Source organism: Oreochromis aureus, linkage group 22 (genome assembly GCF_013358895.1).
Source record: "Oreochromis aureus strain Israel breed Guangdong linkage group 22, ZZ_aureus, whole genome shotgun sequence".
Taxonomy (NCBI): Eukaryota; Metazoa; Chordata; class Actinopteri; order Cichliformes; family Cichlidae; genus Oreochromis; species Oreochromis aureus.
In genome coordinates, this window is record NC_052962.1 from 12,186,526 (window position 1) to 12,205,024 (window position 18,499).

Consider the following 18,499-nt stretch of genomic DNA (forward strand, 5'->3'; position numbering starts at 1 on the left):
TTCTTTTCATTTATTGATGATGACACACAACTTCAGTTCCCAGCAGTCCTCAGTGTTTTCTTTCTATTTGATCAACTGCACAAGTGAGAGAGGGGGTAACTTAAGTAAAAACAGCCACTCAGGTCTTCCTTCTCACTGTTTCTCAACCATTTTTCATCCTGTTCTGAAAGCCAGCTCCAGTGCAAACGAGTAGGTCTGAAACCAGAGGTGCCACCCCTGCACCTCTATTTTTTGTCTCCACCAAGCATAAATTCTGTGCAGCTATCAGTGCAGCAATATGCAGAAATGACAGGAGGACAGATCCCCCTTTAAAATAGGCATGCGCTGTAACCTGTGGTGATTATAAACGCAAAACAAGATAGCCTTGCATTATCAACTGCAAAGTAAGAAGTGTGTCCACAGTTGCATTACTATAAGTCATTTGTTAAATGGTTTATGTTGGTGTTTCTTTCTGATTCTTTTTCTGATTTCTTACGCTTTTATTTTCTATTTTTTCCCAACTTGAGCCCCTGAAAATTAACTCTTGTGATGTACTCTGGACTCCTCCACCACCCTCTTTTCTATCCTGATGTTCATATGCCACTAATCACTAACTTTTCTCTCATCTTACTGTTTTTTTTGTTTTTTGGTTTTGTTTTTTTATTTGTCCTGATCCCTTTGTGCTCGTCTTTTTTCTGCCCCTCCCTGATTCTGAAGTTTCTTCCCTTTAAAACAGAGTTCTTTCTCCCCACCGTCGCCACCGCCTGCTTGTCTCCCTAACACTTTAGGGTCTTTACCTTTCATATCTAGCACTTTCAGGTGAATGCTATGATAACCCCCGCACCCCTCCGCTCACAGAAGTTTGGTGCCTACCATCGCATCAAACGGCAGGTGGCAGCAGAGAGCCTCTTAGATAACGCACAACCTGCTTTTTGCAAATTGAGAGCAGAGATGTGTTTGAAGGCTGTGTAACAGCTGAGTGCTACACCTGCATCCACGCAGTGAACGGCAGCAAGTGAGGTTTACACGATTTCCACATTGAAGAGCTTTAAATCCGGTAATCTGTGAAATCACTGCGCCTCAGTGGTGGCCCGTGATTCTTACATTGAGTTGTTTTTTTGTTTGTTTTTTTTTACATATGAGATGTGGTAGCGATGCTATGGCCCTTCCCCTATAAGTAACGGATACGTAACACCACACGCGCTCCCCGCTGCCATAATGTGCACATTTTGCACTGAGTGGAAAACAACACTGGCGTTTTGTTGGGTGCGCGATTTTACTCCCTGTGCAATGTTTACAACGGAAGACTGATTGTAGATTTTTTAAATTTAATTTGATGCACTTGTTACTTGGTTTGAGACTGAAAAACTTTATCCGCGCGTCTCACCTTGGAGCATTTTAATCGATCTCTGTGAAGCCTCATCTGCAGACACTCGCTGCCCGTGAGGTGAGAGTGTGTTTAGGGAGAGGATACCTTCTTCAGCTCGTTTCAGTAATTGTTAAACAACTTCACTCGGACTGACCACGGCAGCACATGGGAATTTATCTTGTTTGTCTCCATACCACCGCAAACACCGCCTCAGTATCTGGTCGGTATTTACAACCATCTTCCGCCTCCATCTCCCGGCTCATCCACTCCATTGGAGCCAGTTTGACCTACATTTGAAATGAATTTCGATCAGATCCTCTCTGCCATTGGAGGCTTTGGTAGATACCAGAAAATTCTCTACATATGGATATGTCTACCTCAGGTCCTCCTCGCCTTCCACATGCTGGTGAGCATCTTCACCGGAGCCACGCCGCCTCATCAGTGCCGCGAGGGCTCGAGTCCAGCAGCGGGAAATCAGTCCCTGTATTCAGCCACCCTGAACTTCAGCCTCTCCAACTCCTCCTGCTTCTCCCAGGATGTCGTGCTGCTGGGCAATGGCACTCAGCGCGTGCCGTGCGGTGACGGATGGGTCTACAGCAGGGAGACTTTTGAGAGCACCATCGTCACCGAGGTACAGAAACATGACCATCTGGTCTGTTCGGTTTGGGCTGAAGATCAACTTAAGTCATTAATGAATTCACTTTCATGCTGGGAAAAGAGGTGGAAATGGAAAAAAGAGATAAAAAGGTGTCAAATATTAAACGGTAGGCTATCATTTAATACTTTTTATTACTTATATTAATTATTAAATACTTATTATAAGTATCAGAGTAAGGATTTTAATCTCACTAATATATAAAAAGACATATCCAAAGATCATTTGCTGCCAGTGTGCTTTATAAGCTATGATGTGGTATACTTTATCCCAAAGTTGGGACTTTTTTGTGTTACAGCAGCCAAAACAACCAGTGTTTAACACATTTATTAGACCTGCACCTAGTGTAGCGTTTATGTCTAAATTAACCATATTGATATTTACCAAAATCATCTTCTTTTGTTTCTGCAAAGCCTAATCCAAGCCTGCTTAATTTCTTTTATTTAAATGATATTTTTAATGCTAAAATATAATCGTTGTTGTTAGCCGCTGATTCCCAAATTTACTGTTTTATAAGCAGAAAAAAGGGAAGCACTTAAAAAATTATATTAAGATGTCAAATTACGGTTATTTACTTGCATTGTTGGCCTATAATATGTGAAACACATGTAAAATCTGTCCCGCGTGAATAATATTAATTCGTTAAGTGCCAGAAAGAACATTTCTGTCACAGAGTAGAAGCCGCAAGAAGTTTTTGGCAAAGTGACTGTTATCGATCTTTTATTTATCCAGTTAAAAAGTCTCATTGACTTATGACTTATGTGACCAAGTGGGTAGCAGAAATTGCAACAAATATCTAGAAAGATATTTTAATTGGCCATAAAGGACGACACTGGTTATAATGTCGCAGTCATAAAGATATGAAGAGGTTACATTTTTTATGTAAGCCCTTTGTGAATTCTGTTCACTAAAGTCTATTTACCAATATAAATAAAAAATATTACACTTAGGAAACGCATAGAAATATTGGAAATCACTTTTTGGCAAAACCTGAATTTAGTGCTTTATGTACCTAATAAATAACAATATAGTTTTCTTTTATTTAGCCTGTTTTTAATAAATATGTAAAATATTTGTGTTGTTCTTATGACATGTGGTGATATGACAATGCTTCTTGGCAATAAATTTTAGCTTGTTTGTTTTCCCTAAAATGATGGGACATTTGTCAGGAAAAACCATTTGTGGGTTGAGCAGCAGAGTTGAGTATGTGGGTTTTGCCGTAAAAAACTTGACAAATCTTAATCGCTGTTGCTAAATTTTCTGTGACCAGCACAACCACATTGTCTGACCTGCGACAAATACTGATTAAGACTGGGATGCCATGCCAAAGCAGTGTGTGACCAACCTGGTGAGGAGGAGGTGCCAGGCTGTTGTGGCTGTGTACGGCTTTTCTACATGCTGCAGAGGCCCCTGTTTGATAAATGAATCAGTTGTTAACCTGCCAATATCTCTTGTTTCTTCAGACTTCAATCGTATAACCCAATAAACAACACCAAACAAGAGTCACGATTTAAGAGAAGATTGGCAAGTTTTTCATGGATGCAATCCACATACTCAGCTCTGCTGCTCAACCCACAAATGCATTTTTTTTCCAAACGTGGCTCCATTTGTGGGGAAACAAACAGGCTTTCAACAGGTATAACTATTATTGACAAGAAGTATTGCTTCAACAAAGAAGTAATCAACCAAACATAAATGTTCTTATTTTTTGTGCTAAATGCATGTGATAAAATACAATATGGCAAAGCAAATATCTCAAAATCTATGGAAAAGAAAGGAGCTAAATAAGGAAAAACATGAATAAAATAAAATAAAAGTCAAATATGTAAAAATCAGAGAAATTTAATTAGTTATTTAATGAAAGGCTGATGTGATGATAAAGAGTAATGAACCCAGCACAGCAAACATCCACATTAACTTTCCAAAGGTCCTTGGAGCCAAAATAAGCAACTGGCCCCACTCACACCCTGCTGCACCCCTGCTGTTCACTGCTGCTGTTGTATGCACGAATTCATCAACAACAGTTTGTATTATATTACATAAGAGTCTTCTTGGCATAAAGGCTCTTGTGTCCTTGATATTGTGCTGTAGTGCTACATATTTTCCTTGACTAACAGTCACTGTCTCAACTATAAAGGGATTCAGAAATGATTGCCGTCATTTTGTACTGCTACCATATCCTGGACAGTTTAGTCACTTCAACATTGTGCGGATGTTCTTCTTGAACTTTGGAAGGTTCACTTTGTGTGCAAGGACTATTTTATGTATTTTATATATTCTATGTTATACGTTTAATGAGCCAGAACAGAAACAAATGACAGTGTAATCTGAAAATCATCAGTGTCTGGTCATTTACAGCTGGTCAGCTGCCATTTTTGTCAATTATAGACTGATTTCATCATGTTTCCTTAGAGGTTACAGTCAATCTGACCCTGATGCAGCCCTAACCCTTTCCTAAGGTCCATTTACATTTGGAACTTTATGACAGTGCTTTGTTTTGTCCAATACCAGTTTGATACCATTCTCAATAATCAATATCAGCAAAGACCAAGACCATGACCTTGACAATACTCTACATAGACACAAGTACTGGGCCAGATACAGCTACAGGATCTGCATAAACATGGAAACCCATCTTGTGAAGCTCCCAGTGCACAGCTTTTGTGCTGATGTTAATGTGAGCAGCAGTTTGGAGCCCTGTAGTTACTGAGTCAGCAGAGCGTTGGCAACTTTTCCACAATATGCACCTCAGCACTTGAAAGGCCTGCTCTGTAAGATTATATGGTCTGCCACTTTGTGGATGAGTTGCTGTGGTTTGGTTCCTAAAAGCTTCCATGTTGCAATAATACCACTTTCATGTTATTGTGTAGTATCAAAGGAGGAAGAAATTTCAGGAACTGACTTGTTTCACTGATATCATCCTACTACAGTACTACACTTAAATTTATTGAGTTCTTTTACAAACGTGAGGTGCTTAAGATTATGCGATGTAGCCCGATACTTTGCCCACAGAGTGTCTGTCACTTGCATGGCCATTTACCAATACATAAGAAATAAACAAATGCACAAGGACTAACTTCTTTTTCCACCTACCAGTGGGACCTGGTGTGCAGCAAAGCTGTGTTCAACAACATTGGATCATCTATCTACATGTTTGGCCTGCTGGTGGGATCGGTGGTGTTTGGAGCCATGGCTGACAGGTAGGCTTTTCTCACTCGGCGCACAGATAGAACAAAGTGTCACATCCTCAGCATCAGAGCACGACTGTAGGGATGGGGACTGCTGGAGGCCTTTGCATGTGGTGACTGTATGTAAGGGGAGCAGTTAATTTATTTGATTCATCAGCTACAGACACACACAATAAAACTGTTCAGACTTAACTGTGTGACTTTAAAAATCACCCATACTTTTAACACTGTTGTTCATTCTCTGTTTTTTCTTTAAACCAGAGACAATAGAAGGGTAGTATCATCAATATCTTAGAAAAGTCTTTGAACTGACACAGTAGATCTATTGCAGAAAGACAAAGGGGAAGTGGGAGTGGGTCATGAGACCTGTGCTTCCCTTTTATTGACGGAGCTGAAAGGGTTAAGAAACTGAAGAGTGAAGGCTGCAGTGGGTGGTAGTGAGCAGGTGGCAATATGTGGTTTTCCTGGTAAGTTAGGGCTAAAGTGAAGAAAAGGAAGCGTTTGCACCTGAAAAGAAAAACAGCCCAGGGAACAAACTGATGTTCCCAGCTTTGTTACTAATTTTCAAACCTCAGGTTTTCTCTGGTGAACATAAAGTTATAAGCACCTGGTTTCTGATAACTGTACCTCCTACACTTAGAACTACATAAAGACTTGGTATTTTTTTCTTTCATGTGTTTGGAGCTTAGTGTGACATCTTTACTTCTGTTTCGTTGGGTCTACTGGTGCAAAGCTTTAATAATGAGGGCGGGCTAACTCACATTCCTGTGTCCTCTCTCTGTCTACAAGGTATGGCCGACGCTTCGTCCTGCTGCTGTCCCTCGCTCTCCAGACTGTGTTCGGTGTCACTGTGGCTTTTGCACCCAACTTCCCGGTCTATGTGATTCTTCGCTTTGTAGTTGGCACAACAATATCTGGTGTCATCATCAATGCTTTTGTACTTGGTACTAAACAAACACACACACACACACACACACACACACACACACACACACACACACACACACACACACACACACACACACACACACACACACACTCACTCAAACCCTGCGTGAGGTCGATGATTTGAGGTTGCTGTAGTGGAGCGTCAGCACAGAATAACCGACAGGCACTTACCTTCCTACTGTAATCATTGTAGTGTATGTATGCATATGTGTTGGGTGGGCCAATCAGAATGAAGCTGTGCACGAATGTCGTCATGCATGTAACAATTATTAACATCTATACGTTTTTAAAAAATGTTTTAAATAAATCCAAATTCTTTTGATTTTCAGATAGATCACGTTTCACGAGTCATGTTCAACGTACGTTGCCTGTTCGAAACTTAATGGTCAACAAGTCAAAGTAAATACAGGATGAAAAATTTGAAAAAGTAGTAATTATTAAAAAGTGATGATTTCATAAAACACAGTGGCTGATATATAATCTCAGGTTCATTTAAATGGTGACAAAAGATAATTCATTAATATTTTTTTAAATTGTCAATTATTTAACAATAATGCCGTGTATGACAGGACTGCTGTCACAGGATAGTGTGTTTATGTTTTTTAAATGTAGGTTAGCATTCCTATTTTAATTTCCTTATTATGACTTTAATTTTAAAGCAATATCACATCAATAAGATGCATTTCAGACACATAAGGACCTCATCTATTCATATAAAACTTTTATACTAATAACAACTTACATTTCAATATTAAATATTTAATTTGGGCAGCACGGTGGCACGGTGGTTAGCACTGTTGCCGCACAGCAAGAAGGTCCTGAGTTCAATTCCACCATCAGGCCGGGGTCTTTCTGTGTGGAGTTTGCGTGGGTTCCCTCCGGGTACTCTGGCTTCCTCCCACTGTCCAAAGACATGCAGCTTGTGGGGATAGGTTAATTGGATAATCGAAATTGTCACTAGGTGTGAATGTGCGAGTGAATGTGAGTGTGAATGGTTGTCTGTCCCTGTGTGTTGGCCCTGCAACAGACTGGCGACCTGTCCAGGGTGTACCCCGCCTCTCGCCCTATGACAGCTGGGATAGGCTCCAGCGCCCCCCGCGACCCTGAAAAGGATAAGCGGAAGCGAATGGATGGATGGATATTTAATTTGGTAGTTAATTTAAAAATGAATTAAACAATTAATTTTATTATTATTATTATTTTTCAAAACTTTTCACACTTTTCTGATGACTTCAGGGTTTGTCATTTTCAGAAGTGTTTTTAATAAAGAAAACATAATGACAAACTCCTCCTCAGTGTTAAGACTTTTTAAGTTATTATTAAATTTTATTAATCGTCACAGATCCAGCACAGGTGTGTTTCTGGTTGAGTGTCCGAAAAGTGTATGTATAAAAAACCACATTGGTACCTGTTGTAATGTGATTACATTTACTTTGAGTGCAGATTAACGGTTACGTCACTATTTCAAACCCAGATAGTTTTATATTCTGGCTGATAAACTTCAGTTTTATTTACTCAGACTGGAAACATGGAAACAGCTAACGAGGCTCTAATTAGATACACTGAGAGACACCGCTAATACAAATTTATGGTTGGTGTCTGTGTGGTGTCTGAGGGATTGTGGGATTTGAGTCTATGAAGATATATTTGTGCACAGTTCTCTAAAACAGCCAACAGCGCATAAACCGACATTGGTGGCCCTGCAGATATGTTCACAGCTGACTGGTTGAAAATATATATTTAAAAAAAACATGCGTGGGAAGCACAGACAGTATTTGCAATGGTTAATATTTATTCTTTCACTTGGTTTCACTTCACTACAAAGAAGTTCTTATTGTCGTACAACCAGAGCCAATATCAGCACAGACGTGAAACATGAACACGTCACAGCTCTGCGTGTTTTTGACACCGCTCTTAGGGAACAGTACACAGCTATAGCATGCCGATCTGTGGTTCCTGCAGGCTGCTGGTTCTCGCTGAATGAAATCAGTTACAAAGAGGATGCTGCACCATAAACCTGCTTCTGATTTGAGATTGCTGTGGTTCCCAGTCGTTTGCATGCAACACATCAACCTGTTTCCAAACAGTCTGTGACTGCCAGCTGAGTGAATTGTAAATGGACTGGTTCTAGTTCTAGTTCTAGTTAAAGTTTTCTACCCTACAAGCACTTTTTTCTACATCTGCATCTAACATTCACACTCACACTCTGATAAATGCACTGGGGCCACATCAGGGTTCAGTACCATGCCCATTGCCCAAGGACTGGAACAAGAACACTGAACTACAAGCCTACCGATTTGTAGAAGATCTGCTCTGCCTCCTGAGCTACAGTCACCCCATGGCCAGGGTGGCAGCAAGCCTTGATAAAGCCAGAACGCTGACTGCGACAACCTGCCACTGACCAAAGCAACCTCAAGGAGGTTTTTGCCAACCCGCGGGGTAATACGCATTTTTTCCTCGTGACCAGCGGTTGCCAGGTTTTCATTGAATGGGTCCAGGCTTGTGTGACTGGGGGTTTAGGAGTCTATTTCACAACAACTGCCAGCAACCTGCAGAAACCACTCAAAAACTAGTGGAAGAATACTCATTTTTCCCTGACGATTGGTTGTTGCCAGATGGTTACAGAGCAGCCTGTGTGACTGTGGCCTTACTCACTTAACCCTTGTTACACATCCAAAAAAGCAGACAGGTTATATCATGTGATTAACGGTCACACGATTCGTGGTCACATGACTCAAAACCTCACTAATGCACCACCATGCCAGACATTTAAGAGCTTGTCTAGCGCTTTCCTTAATTTCACCTAAGTTCTCATACAGTCATTTTTTGTGCTGAGTAAACACAACAGAACTTTTAGATGTAAGTTCAGGATTTAGACAGTGCTAGGCTTTCCTCATCTTTATGCTAACAAGAAAGGAACACATTTGTGCAGACCCTTCATTATCTTCAGATATGCAAATACACTGGTTGAAAGCTGTCTTTGCAAAGCCCTTGCCACAATTCCTCTCCTCTCCTCGCTTCGTTCTACAGGTACTGAGTGGACATGCACCAAGAGACGCATGCTGGCTGGTATCATCACCGACTATGCCTATGGCCTGGGTTATATGCTGCTAGCAGGAGTAGCATATCTTATAAGAGACTGGAGAAAGCTGCAACTAGCTATATCAGCCCCGGGCTTCCTGCTTAGCTTCTATATATGGTGAGAAATTCAACTGAGATCTGAATATAAAATCTGCCCTGCTCAGACATGAAAATACACCTGCATTTCTATGAGTGTCTTGCATGTTTTCATTCCTCATTTTATCCTTTTCTCTACCTCCCTGTTTGACCTCTCAATGCCAACAAGGGTGCTTCCCCATTCTGCCAGATGGTTGTTGGCCAACAACAGGAGAGAGGAGGCCATTGCGCTCCTTCGCAAGGCAGCACTGGTTAATGGTCGTGTCTTACCTCCCACCGTACAGGTGTGTGTGTGTCTCAGCTTCAGGATCACCTGGTTCAAAAACAGTGTTTGTGACAGTGCTAGGCTTTATTTTTACAGTCACGTTTCTGCTGTTTCCTCTAAACTGTAAACTCTCACAAAAACCTTGTACTCCTCCGGCAGCGATCACACACAAACCTAACTGCGTTTTAGATCACACACCAGTGGTGTGAGCATTCATTACACGCTACATTAAACTAAGGGAAAACAGTGAACTGGGCATGTTGTCCTGGAAGCAAATGTTTGCTCCTTTGATCCTCATGTAGCTTCGTGCGATTCTGTAACAAAATTAAAAGAAAATAATCACAGAGAAACCTCCTCTCCGTACAGTTGCCTTTATATCAGCAGCGTGATTACTGAAACATCTGCATACAGTAAACATGATGACCTTGGGAAAGCCGCAGAGATTTCGTCGTCTTCATCATTTCCATGTGAAAAAGAAAAAAAAAGCCATATTAAATGTTTTGTTTTGTCTCGTAGGACTCATGCTGCAGTTCTCTCATGAAACGGGTCCCTTTGGCATTTTTATCTTGCAAGATATTCATAAGAATTAAATATGAATCAAGTGAAAGCTGAGCTTCCTGAGGAAAATGGGACAATCACAAAATGAGGAGTACAACTTTTATACAGTAAAACTTAATAAATACATACATACATACATTTCTAAGCTGGTTTTCTAATCCTTATCCTCTGATTTGATGATGGTCACATGAAAGCTGAAGGACTTGAGGCTTCGTGCCGAGAACACCGTTTTCTTGATTTGTTTTAATGCAGCGTGTAATGCATGGTCAGGATAGCAGGGATTTTCACTGGCTGTGTGCTGAACACTTGCGGGTTTGTGGCACAGATGAAACTTCAATAACTGGGTGTCACGACTCACAGCTGGTGATACACTATTGCAGTGTAGTGACGGCCTTCCAGACGAATCAGCACGCTTCCCGTTACCGTGGTTTCAAGTACAGGGCTAGACGGAGAGATACGCAGTAAATATATTGTTTGATCAATATGTGAAAAGTCTTAAATTAATTCACTGTACATGTAATGAATAAAGAATATATGCAACTTTACCTTTTTGAATGAAATTACAAATAAACATAATGAATTCTATTTCAGTGCTATCAGGCCAGTAATGATCCAACAATATCCTGTATGTGGCTGTGAGAGCCATCCTGCTTTTCTACTGAGTATTTTATGTACTTTAAATATATTTTATTTATTTATTTTATTTTTATTTTTTTTTTAGAAAGAGGGGCAATACATATTAATGAACATTTTAATAAATGTAAATATGCCAGATTATAGCCTTGGGCTAATTTCCATCTGCAGACCCTCTGGCAGGTTGGTGTTAAACACAAGTTAGTAAAAACATACAGAGACACTATTTACAGGTCATGTAACAGAGACAAAAACAGTCATCACATTATACTAGAACAAACAAATGACAAGAAGAGTGGACACAGAGGACAGCATAGATAACAATAACGGAAACACATCAATTATATTGCACAAACCCCAGTATTGCATATGCCCTGACTATCGTGATATTGCGTTCACCCATTGCACTAACAGTTGTTTCCCTTTTAGTAATACACTAACTCTTTTTCCGTCCAATATAAAGCATGATTATTAAACATGATCACATGTTTGTGTGTCCCTCAGCCGCCCTTTTAAGTGACTCTTAAAGATGGGTAGACTTGTACTTTCCCTCACTGACAGTGGAAGACTATTCCAGAAGCTCACTCCCTGGTATGACAGAGCATTCTGTGAAAAGGTGGTCCGCCTGAATGTCAATTCACAATCACCTCTAACAGTGGCTCGAGTCAATCGAGACCCGGCAACACTGCTAGATTTTTGTTTAATAAAATCACTCATTGGTGGAGGCGCCAGACCATGTATAACTTTGTATATTAGACAGGCAGATTTAAATAATTTGAAATTAGTAAAATTTAAAAACTTGTATTTATCTAAAATTTGACAATGGTGATATGAAAAAGGTTTTTTATCTAATATTTTCAATGCTCTTTTGTAGCATACTTCAATTGGCCCAATAGCAGCAGAGCTCGTATAGGACCAACTTGTAATACAATATTCAATATGAGCCAGTATCATAGAATGCAGGAATGTAATCGCTGCTGTGTCTGTTAATGATGTGCGGATATGTCTAAAGTTCTGTATATTAACATTTACAGTTTTCACTACTTTTCTAATGTGTTTTTTAAAGGATAATTTAGAGTCTAGTAGCACTCCCAGATACTTAAATTCCTCAACATTAATTAATTCTTGTGCACCCAAGCAAACTTTTACTGCAGCCACGGTTGTTTTAGGTTTACTAAAAAACATTGATACGGTCTTTTTAAAATTAAGGCACAGGCATGAGTCATTCAGCCATTTTTGTAAATCATGTAATGCCAGTGAAAGCTGATGGGCTGCATCATCAGCAGTTTTGGCTTGCGTAAAAATTACCGTATCATCAGCATACATGATCGTGTCCACATTTTTGCACACATTAGGCAAGTCATTTACATAAAGTGAAAATAACAGGGGGCCTAGAATTGAACCCTGGGGGACACCTTGCGTACAGTAAAGATAGGGTGACTTGCTATTCTTTATTTGCACACATTGTTTTCTATCTGATAGATAAGACTGTATCCATTTAACAGTATGATTACTAAAGTTAAATGTCGACAGTCTAGACAAGAGCTTAAGATGATTCACAGTGTCAAACGCACGCTTGAAATCAAGAAAAACAGCCGCAACACAACTGCTCTTGTCTAAGTAAGATTTCACTCTCTCAACAAAAGCACAGACAGCCGTTTCAGTTGAATGAAGAGTGCGAAATCCGAATTGCATAGGGTGCAAACCCGGATTGGAGTCATTAAGATGTTTGATGATAGAATTAGCAACCCACTTTTCTGCTATCTTTGAGAAGATAGGGAGTATGCTAATAGGTCGATAATTAGCAGGGTCTGTTTTATCACCCGATTTATAAATTGGTGTAACTTTTGCCACCTTCCAACTCAGAGGAACGACTGCCTGCGTGATTGATAAATTAATAAGATGGGTCACAGGCACCAAAAGACAAGATTTATAATGCTTCAAGAAATTGGTATCAAATCCAAACTCATCCCTTGCTTTAGAACTTCTTAATTTAGAGATTATATTTTCTACTTCATTTTCTGTAAATAAACATGTTTTATACTAAAACATGTTTATTATTGATCATGTACAGGGGTTTAAATTGAAATTGTTAGGTGGGGAACCCTAAGATAGATGGAGCAGTGCCACGGGGGGATTAACTTAAATAAATCACATGATGATGTGCACTGGGAGCTACAGAACAGTTTCTTTGTGGACAGCCGGTGATCAGCTGACCTGTACGCCTGGTGTTGATGACTCAGAGGTTTACTGCTCCTTGTGGATTTAGCTAAATGTATTCGGCAAAGATATAAGCAGTCGTTACATGAGCCATCATGACTGCTTAAAGCCAGCGTGGCTAAAGGCACCTGTACCACAACACTGCTAAGTACTAGATCAGTCTACACATAACTGTATGGGGTTTGTAAATTGAAGCATGCTCCACACCTTATAAAAACATCTGGTTTGAGGATTTTTAATGTAACACTTAGATTTAAATATAATATTTTGATTTAACATTTACAGTACATCAAGTAGTGTAGGGATGTTTTTAATGTACAGGTAAAATGTAAAATCTCTGAAGCCTGTTTCAAGGTTTCTGATTCATTTGTGGCGTCACCATCAGGTTGAGAAGTGTGAGATATCGGTTGAGGCGAAGAGAAGTCACTCGGCTGTCGATCTGGTACGCACGCCTCAGATGAGGAAAAGATCTCTGATCCTGTTCTACGTTTGGTAAGACTTTTTGTTGTTTCACTGTCATTTTCAGCAGAGACAACGTCTCTGTAGCTTTTTACCACCCCCTCTCTTTCTCCCCTTTGAAATCACAGGTTTGTGAATGTGCTGGTCTATTACGGTCTCTCACTGGGCGTGTCCAGGTTGGGGACAGACCTCTACCTGACCCAGTTCGTGTTCGGGCTGGTTGAGATCCCCGCTCGTTCTCTGGTCCTCGTCGTGCTGCCCTTTAGCCGTCGACTCACTCAGAGTGGCTTCCTGGCAATCGGAGGCCTTGCCTGTCTGCTCATGCTTGCAGTGCCTGCAGGTAAGATGGAAACTTGCTAAGATGCTTTTTCTTCCTCAAATAACTGATATTAAAATTTACGGATGGTTTGAATGAATGGTTTTTCTCCTTTTGTCTGCAGATCATCCTAATCTCCTGAGTGGTCTCGCCATGGTAGGGAAGTTTGGCATAGCGGCGTCGTTTGCTGTGATCTATGTCTACACTGCTGAGATATTCCCCACGGTGCTTCGGTGAGACTTTTGTCCTAATCATCAAACCGTTTTCTCAGTGATGCATTCCTGAAACTGTCCCTTTTCCCTTGCTGTGCCAAAAGGCAAACAGGAATAGGCGTATCCTGTATGTTTGCAAGGATGGGTGGTGTACTGGCACCCATTATCAACATGCTGCATAACCACAGCCCAGCCACACCCCTCGCCATCTTCGGCATCTCTCCGCTTCTGGGAGCTGTCCTAGCCCTGGCCCTTCCTGAAACTGCCGACAGACCTCTTCCAGACACAGTGGAGGATGCAGAGAACTGGGATGTTAGGTAATTGTTAAAAAAAACTGCTTGCTTCTGTGCCAAATACATGAAAGGATGAAAGTAAAAACGCAGGTTAGCAAACTTTAACACACAGTCTTCAATTTAAACACCAACGCACATGAAATCTGCCCCGTTCATTCCCACGTAAACCTTCTGTACAGTTATGAGTGTCTGCTTTTTGTTATTCCTCTCTCACAGGACACCTCCAACCGAGGAAAACCCAGAGATCTGTGAAGATGATAGCCAATCAGGACGCAGCACAGAGAAGCTGGAGTTATGCAATCTGGCAAGCCGCACCTAATGCACAGCCTCAGCTTTGATGCCAGAAATACTACTTTTCACAAAATCCTCTATGCAATTACACGTCAGGTGTTTGATTGTGAGCAGAACATATTTCAAATGGAAACAAAAAAAAAAGCACCAAACAGTCAGAAATATCTGTGTTTTACAATCTTGTAAATCCATCAGAGATTTACACCTTTTACTTGAGGTTTGAATGTGGGTAGGCAGAATAATAGCTCCTATTAGGATTTTGCATATGTGTATATATTCATCCATACATGAGAGCACTCATACATCACTTCCCTGCCACCAGACCGTTTGCACCGCCTTTTGGGTGAAAACAATCAGTGTAAAAGTGTTTGAAAAGTGAGTCACACCCTCTTGAAAAGTTGCTGAATCCTGTGTTTATAGACCGCCCTTCATTTAATCATTAGTAATTGTTCATCTCTGGCTCACCCCCAGTCAGTTAGGGCAGATGGCCCCGCCCCTCCCTGAGCCTGGTTCTTCCGGAGCTTTCTTCCTGTTAAAACGGAGTTTTTTCTTCCCACTGTTGCCAAGTGCTTGCTCACAGGGGGTCACTGGATTGTGGGGTTTTCAGTCTATTATTGTAGGTCTTTACATTAATGTAAAACCGAACTGAATTGTTCTGTAATTATGTATTTCATTTAAGTCAAATTTAAAGAGTAAAAACTCACATTTGTTAAATCTGCCAATTTAATAATAACTCTATAGCAACAATGAAACGTAGCAAAAATTAATTAGTAAGTCAGCTAACAGCTTGTCAGACATGGCTACAGCAAGCTAAAGCGACTTCCTCTCTCCTTCTGCGACACTCGTTAACTCCAGAATCTTCTTGTAGAGCCACATGTATTAACTTGAAGTAATAGTTCTCTGTATGACATCTGTCTTACAGCGTTGTTTCAGTTTATTGAGGGTTTTTTTTTTCAGGCATTTGTTTATACACAGCTCTCTTAAGCACCTGCAGCAGCATTTCTTGACTTTGACGGGACCATTGTAACGCCTGGATTCTCTTCATGTTCAGCCATTCTGTTCCTGCTGTGCTGTTACATGACCATATTTGGGTCAAGCGTTAGCTGACGGACAGATAGTCACACATTTGACTTTAGATCAGTGTGTGTGTGTGTACAGAGGAGTTCATGGTCGAGTCAGTCACTGAAAGATGCTTAGGTCATATGGCCAACAAGAAGCCTGAATCATCACCCATCCACTACTGTGCTTCACAGCTGATATGAGCTGTTAGTGCTGATATGCTAAGTTGGGTTTTTGCCAAAAGACATTCTTCAGAAGTGTTGTGGTTTGTTCAGACCTAAGCAGTGGTGCCATGTTCTTTTTAGAGAGGAGATGTTCTCCTGGTAGCTCCTCACAAGCAAGCGACTTTTTCTGTCTTTTTCTAATTGTACTGTCGGGAACTTTAACATTTCACATGCTAACTGAAGTGTTTAGAGTCTGAGATGTAGCTCACGTAGCTGGTCTGACCTTGGGGTGTCCACTCCTCTAAAGATTGGGTATGAATGCACCAGACCATCAAACATCTGCTTTTATAGAAGTGGTCACGCTTGTTGTTAGTCAGTTAAATAAACTGTGTTCTGTTATCCTCTTAATTGCTTTGGAAGCAGTAAAGTAAAAGAAGTCCAGTGAAAACTTTCTGTTTCACGTGACTGTAACGGTGCTGATTGTTGATCTGGACATAGGCCCACTGTGTGCTGCGTGCTATAAATTAGCAAAGATCTTGGGACTGTGTTTCGCACCACTTAAAATGAGGTATTGTTTTCACTCAAGATGGGTGTGCGGTTGCTGTTCAGGGCGAAATCCCTGGACGTGCTGCTCTTATGATTGGGGGGGATCAAACGCACAACTAAACGCGATTTAAAGACTGGAGAAGAAGACTAGCAAACTGCCAAATGCAGCACACCTATTCTCCAAACGTTTTTACTGCATTTTGTTCAAAGAAACGTGTTTGATATTTTTGTATGAAAGTGTTTTTGTTTTGGGCATATGTTGGTTGTAGCACAAATTTATATTGCAAGCAACTGCGTCATCCTCGTCTCAAGCCAAGAAAAATGAAACTAGTCAAGTGAGACTGCATGCACTAATGAAGCCTTTTGGTTAGACTGCTGTATTTAATAGTTTTGGGTGAAAAAAAAGATTTGACTGTTATCAGCATGTGGAAGAATATTTGATTGCAGCATTGTTGTTGTTGTTGTTGTTGTTGTTGTTGTTTTTAGATTTGTTCTTCTTTTATGATTGTCCAATACAAATGGACTGCAGCATGTATCAATGATAACACTCAATGAGTCTTCACAAGCAATCAAGGGCTGTTATTGTTATGAATTATAGAAGAAATTCGATTCATGTATCGGATGCACTTGAACGTGCAATATGATGCCATACAGTGCTGTGAAGTATTTGTGCCCCTTCATGATTTTATTTTTACACATTTAATGAAATCATCATTTAAAAACTGCATTTTGCATTCACTCTGGTTATCTTTGTCTAATATTACAATTAGTTTAATGATCTGAAACATTGTGACAGATGAGCAAAAAGAAAAGAGGGAATCAGGAAGCGGGCAAATGCTTTTTCACAACACCGTATGTTTGTGCTGTTACTCAGGCACAAGCATCTCCAACTGTAAAATGTAAATAGAAATAAAATGCAATGATTTGCAAACCTCATAATCCCACATTTGATTCACAGTAGAATATGGAAACAATATGAAACATTTAAACTCAGAAAAAAATTATTCTAGCTGCTCATCCGTCCTGAGTCTTTATATGTTGATCTCTTCATGATGTGCCAAATGCTTTCTGTTGGTGGAAGGTCTGGACTGCAGGTTAAATTCCAAGAAAAAAACGGAAAAAAATCAACGTTTTTTACATTAAAATGGCAAATTTATGAGAAAAATGGCAAATTTGCCAGGAATAACACTAATAATAACCTTTTTCTTAGATGACCTAATTTAATTATACTTTTCAATTGGACTTTGCAATAAAGAAATCCTTGTGATTTAAGTTCAGAATCACCACATTTTCAAAAGCGTCTGAGCTTCAAAGAGTCATTGTCGTGAGCTGCTATTCTACAGAAGACACACTGATTTGAATGAGGTAACAGCCTGTGTGTGAAGTACTACAGCGCAATTGATATCTTGAGGACTTGTGGTACATCAGGACGCAATCCAACAGATTATTAAAGTATTCAATCCTCATGCTTTGAAGCTTTGAAGCGTCTTAAGCACTGTAGGCTCAATGTTCTCTCTCAGATTTGCCACTTTAATGTCAAAAATCTTGAGTTTTTTGTCAAAATTTTATACCCACCCTGCTTTTTTATTTTGGGCCCTCATATGTATGTATATGCCATTCAGCACTAATGGTGCCTTTTCGGATGTGTAAGCTGCCAATTGCACAGACCGTGATGCACTCACACACTGTGAAAGATGCAGGATTTATCCGGGAGGACACGACGCTCATGTTTTCCAAAAGGAATTTCACATTTCTGACCACAGAGCAGTTTTCCAATTCCTCCGGTCCATTTTGGGCCGACAGAAGACGCCATCATTTCTTTATCATGTTCCTGTATGACTTAATATTTTTGTGACCTTCCATTAATTTTTTTAAAAAGAAACACTTGATATTATTTCTATGTTCCATTGTGTTCCATTGTGAAAACAATTTGTTGTAAAAATTTGTGTAGATTAAAAAAAAAAAAAAAATCTAAATTCCTGTTGCAAAGAAATTAAAGAAACCAATTGTATAAATGTCGATATGCATGATGTGAGAGTGCACGCCTTAATGCTGGCCACAGCATGTGATGTTAGATGTCAGCACAAATGCAACTTCTTTTTATAGCAGGAATAATTTGTCTGTAAAGGACGAGTGGAAATTTGGGACTTTCCTGAAATAAGGGCAT

The 18,499-nt window shown here is 40.1% G+C and overlaps 1 protein-coding gene across 1 annotated transcript; it reads left to right on the forward strand.

The window, feature by feature from the left end:
• Nucleotides 1-1,018: 1,018 nt before the first annotated feature.
• Nucleotides 1,019-18,313, forward strand: si:dkey-166k12.1 (solute carrier family 22 member 6-B). The gene is made up of 10 exons (XM_039605381.1): nt 1,019-1,979; nt 5,100-5,203; nt 5,981-6,135; nt 9,170-9,338; nt 9,486-9,600; nt 13,378-13,484; nt 13,580-13,791; nt 13,892-14,000; nt 14,084-14,296; nt 14,489-18,313. Exons 1-10 carry the CDS (start codon nt 1,647-1,649, stop codon nt 14,589-14,591), a joined length of 1,620 nt encoding a protein of 539 aa, XP_039461315.1. The 5' UTR covers nt 1,019-1,646; the 3' UTR covers nt 14,592-18,313.
• The last annotated feature ends 186 nt before the right edge of the window (nt 18,314-18,499 follow it).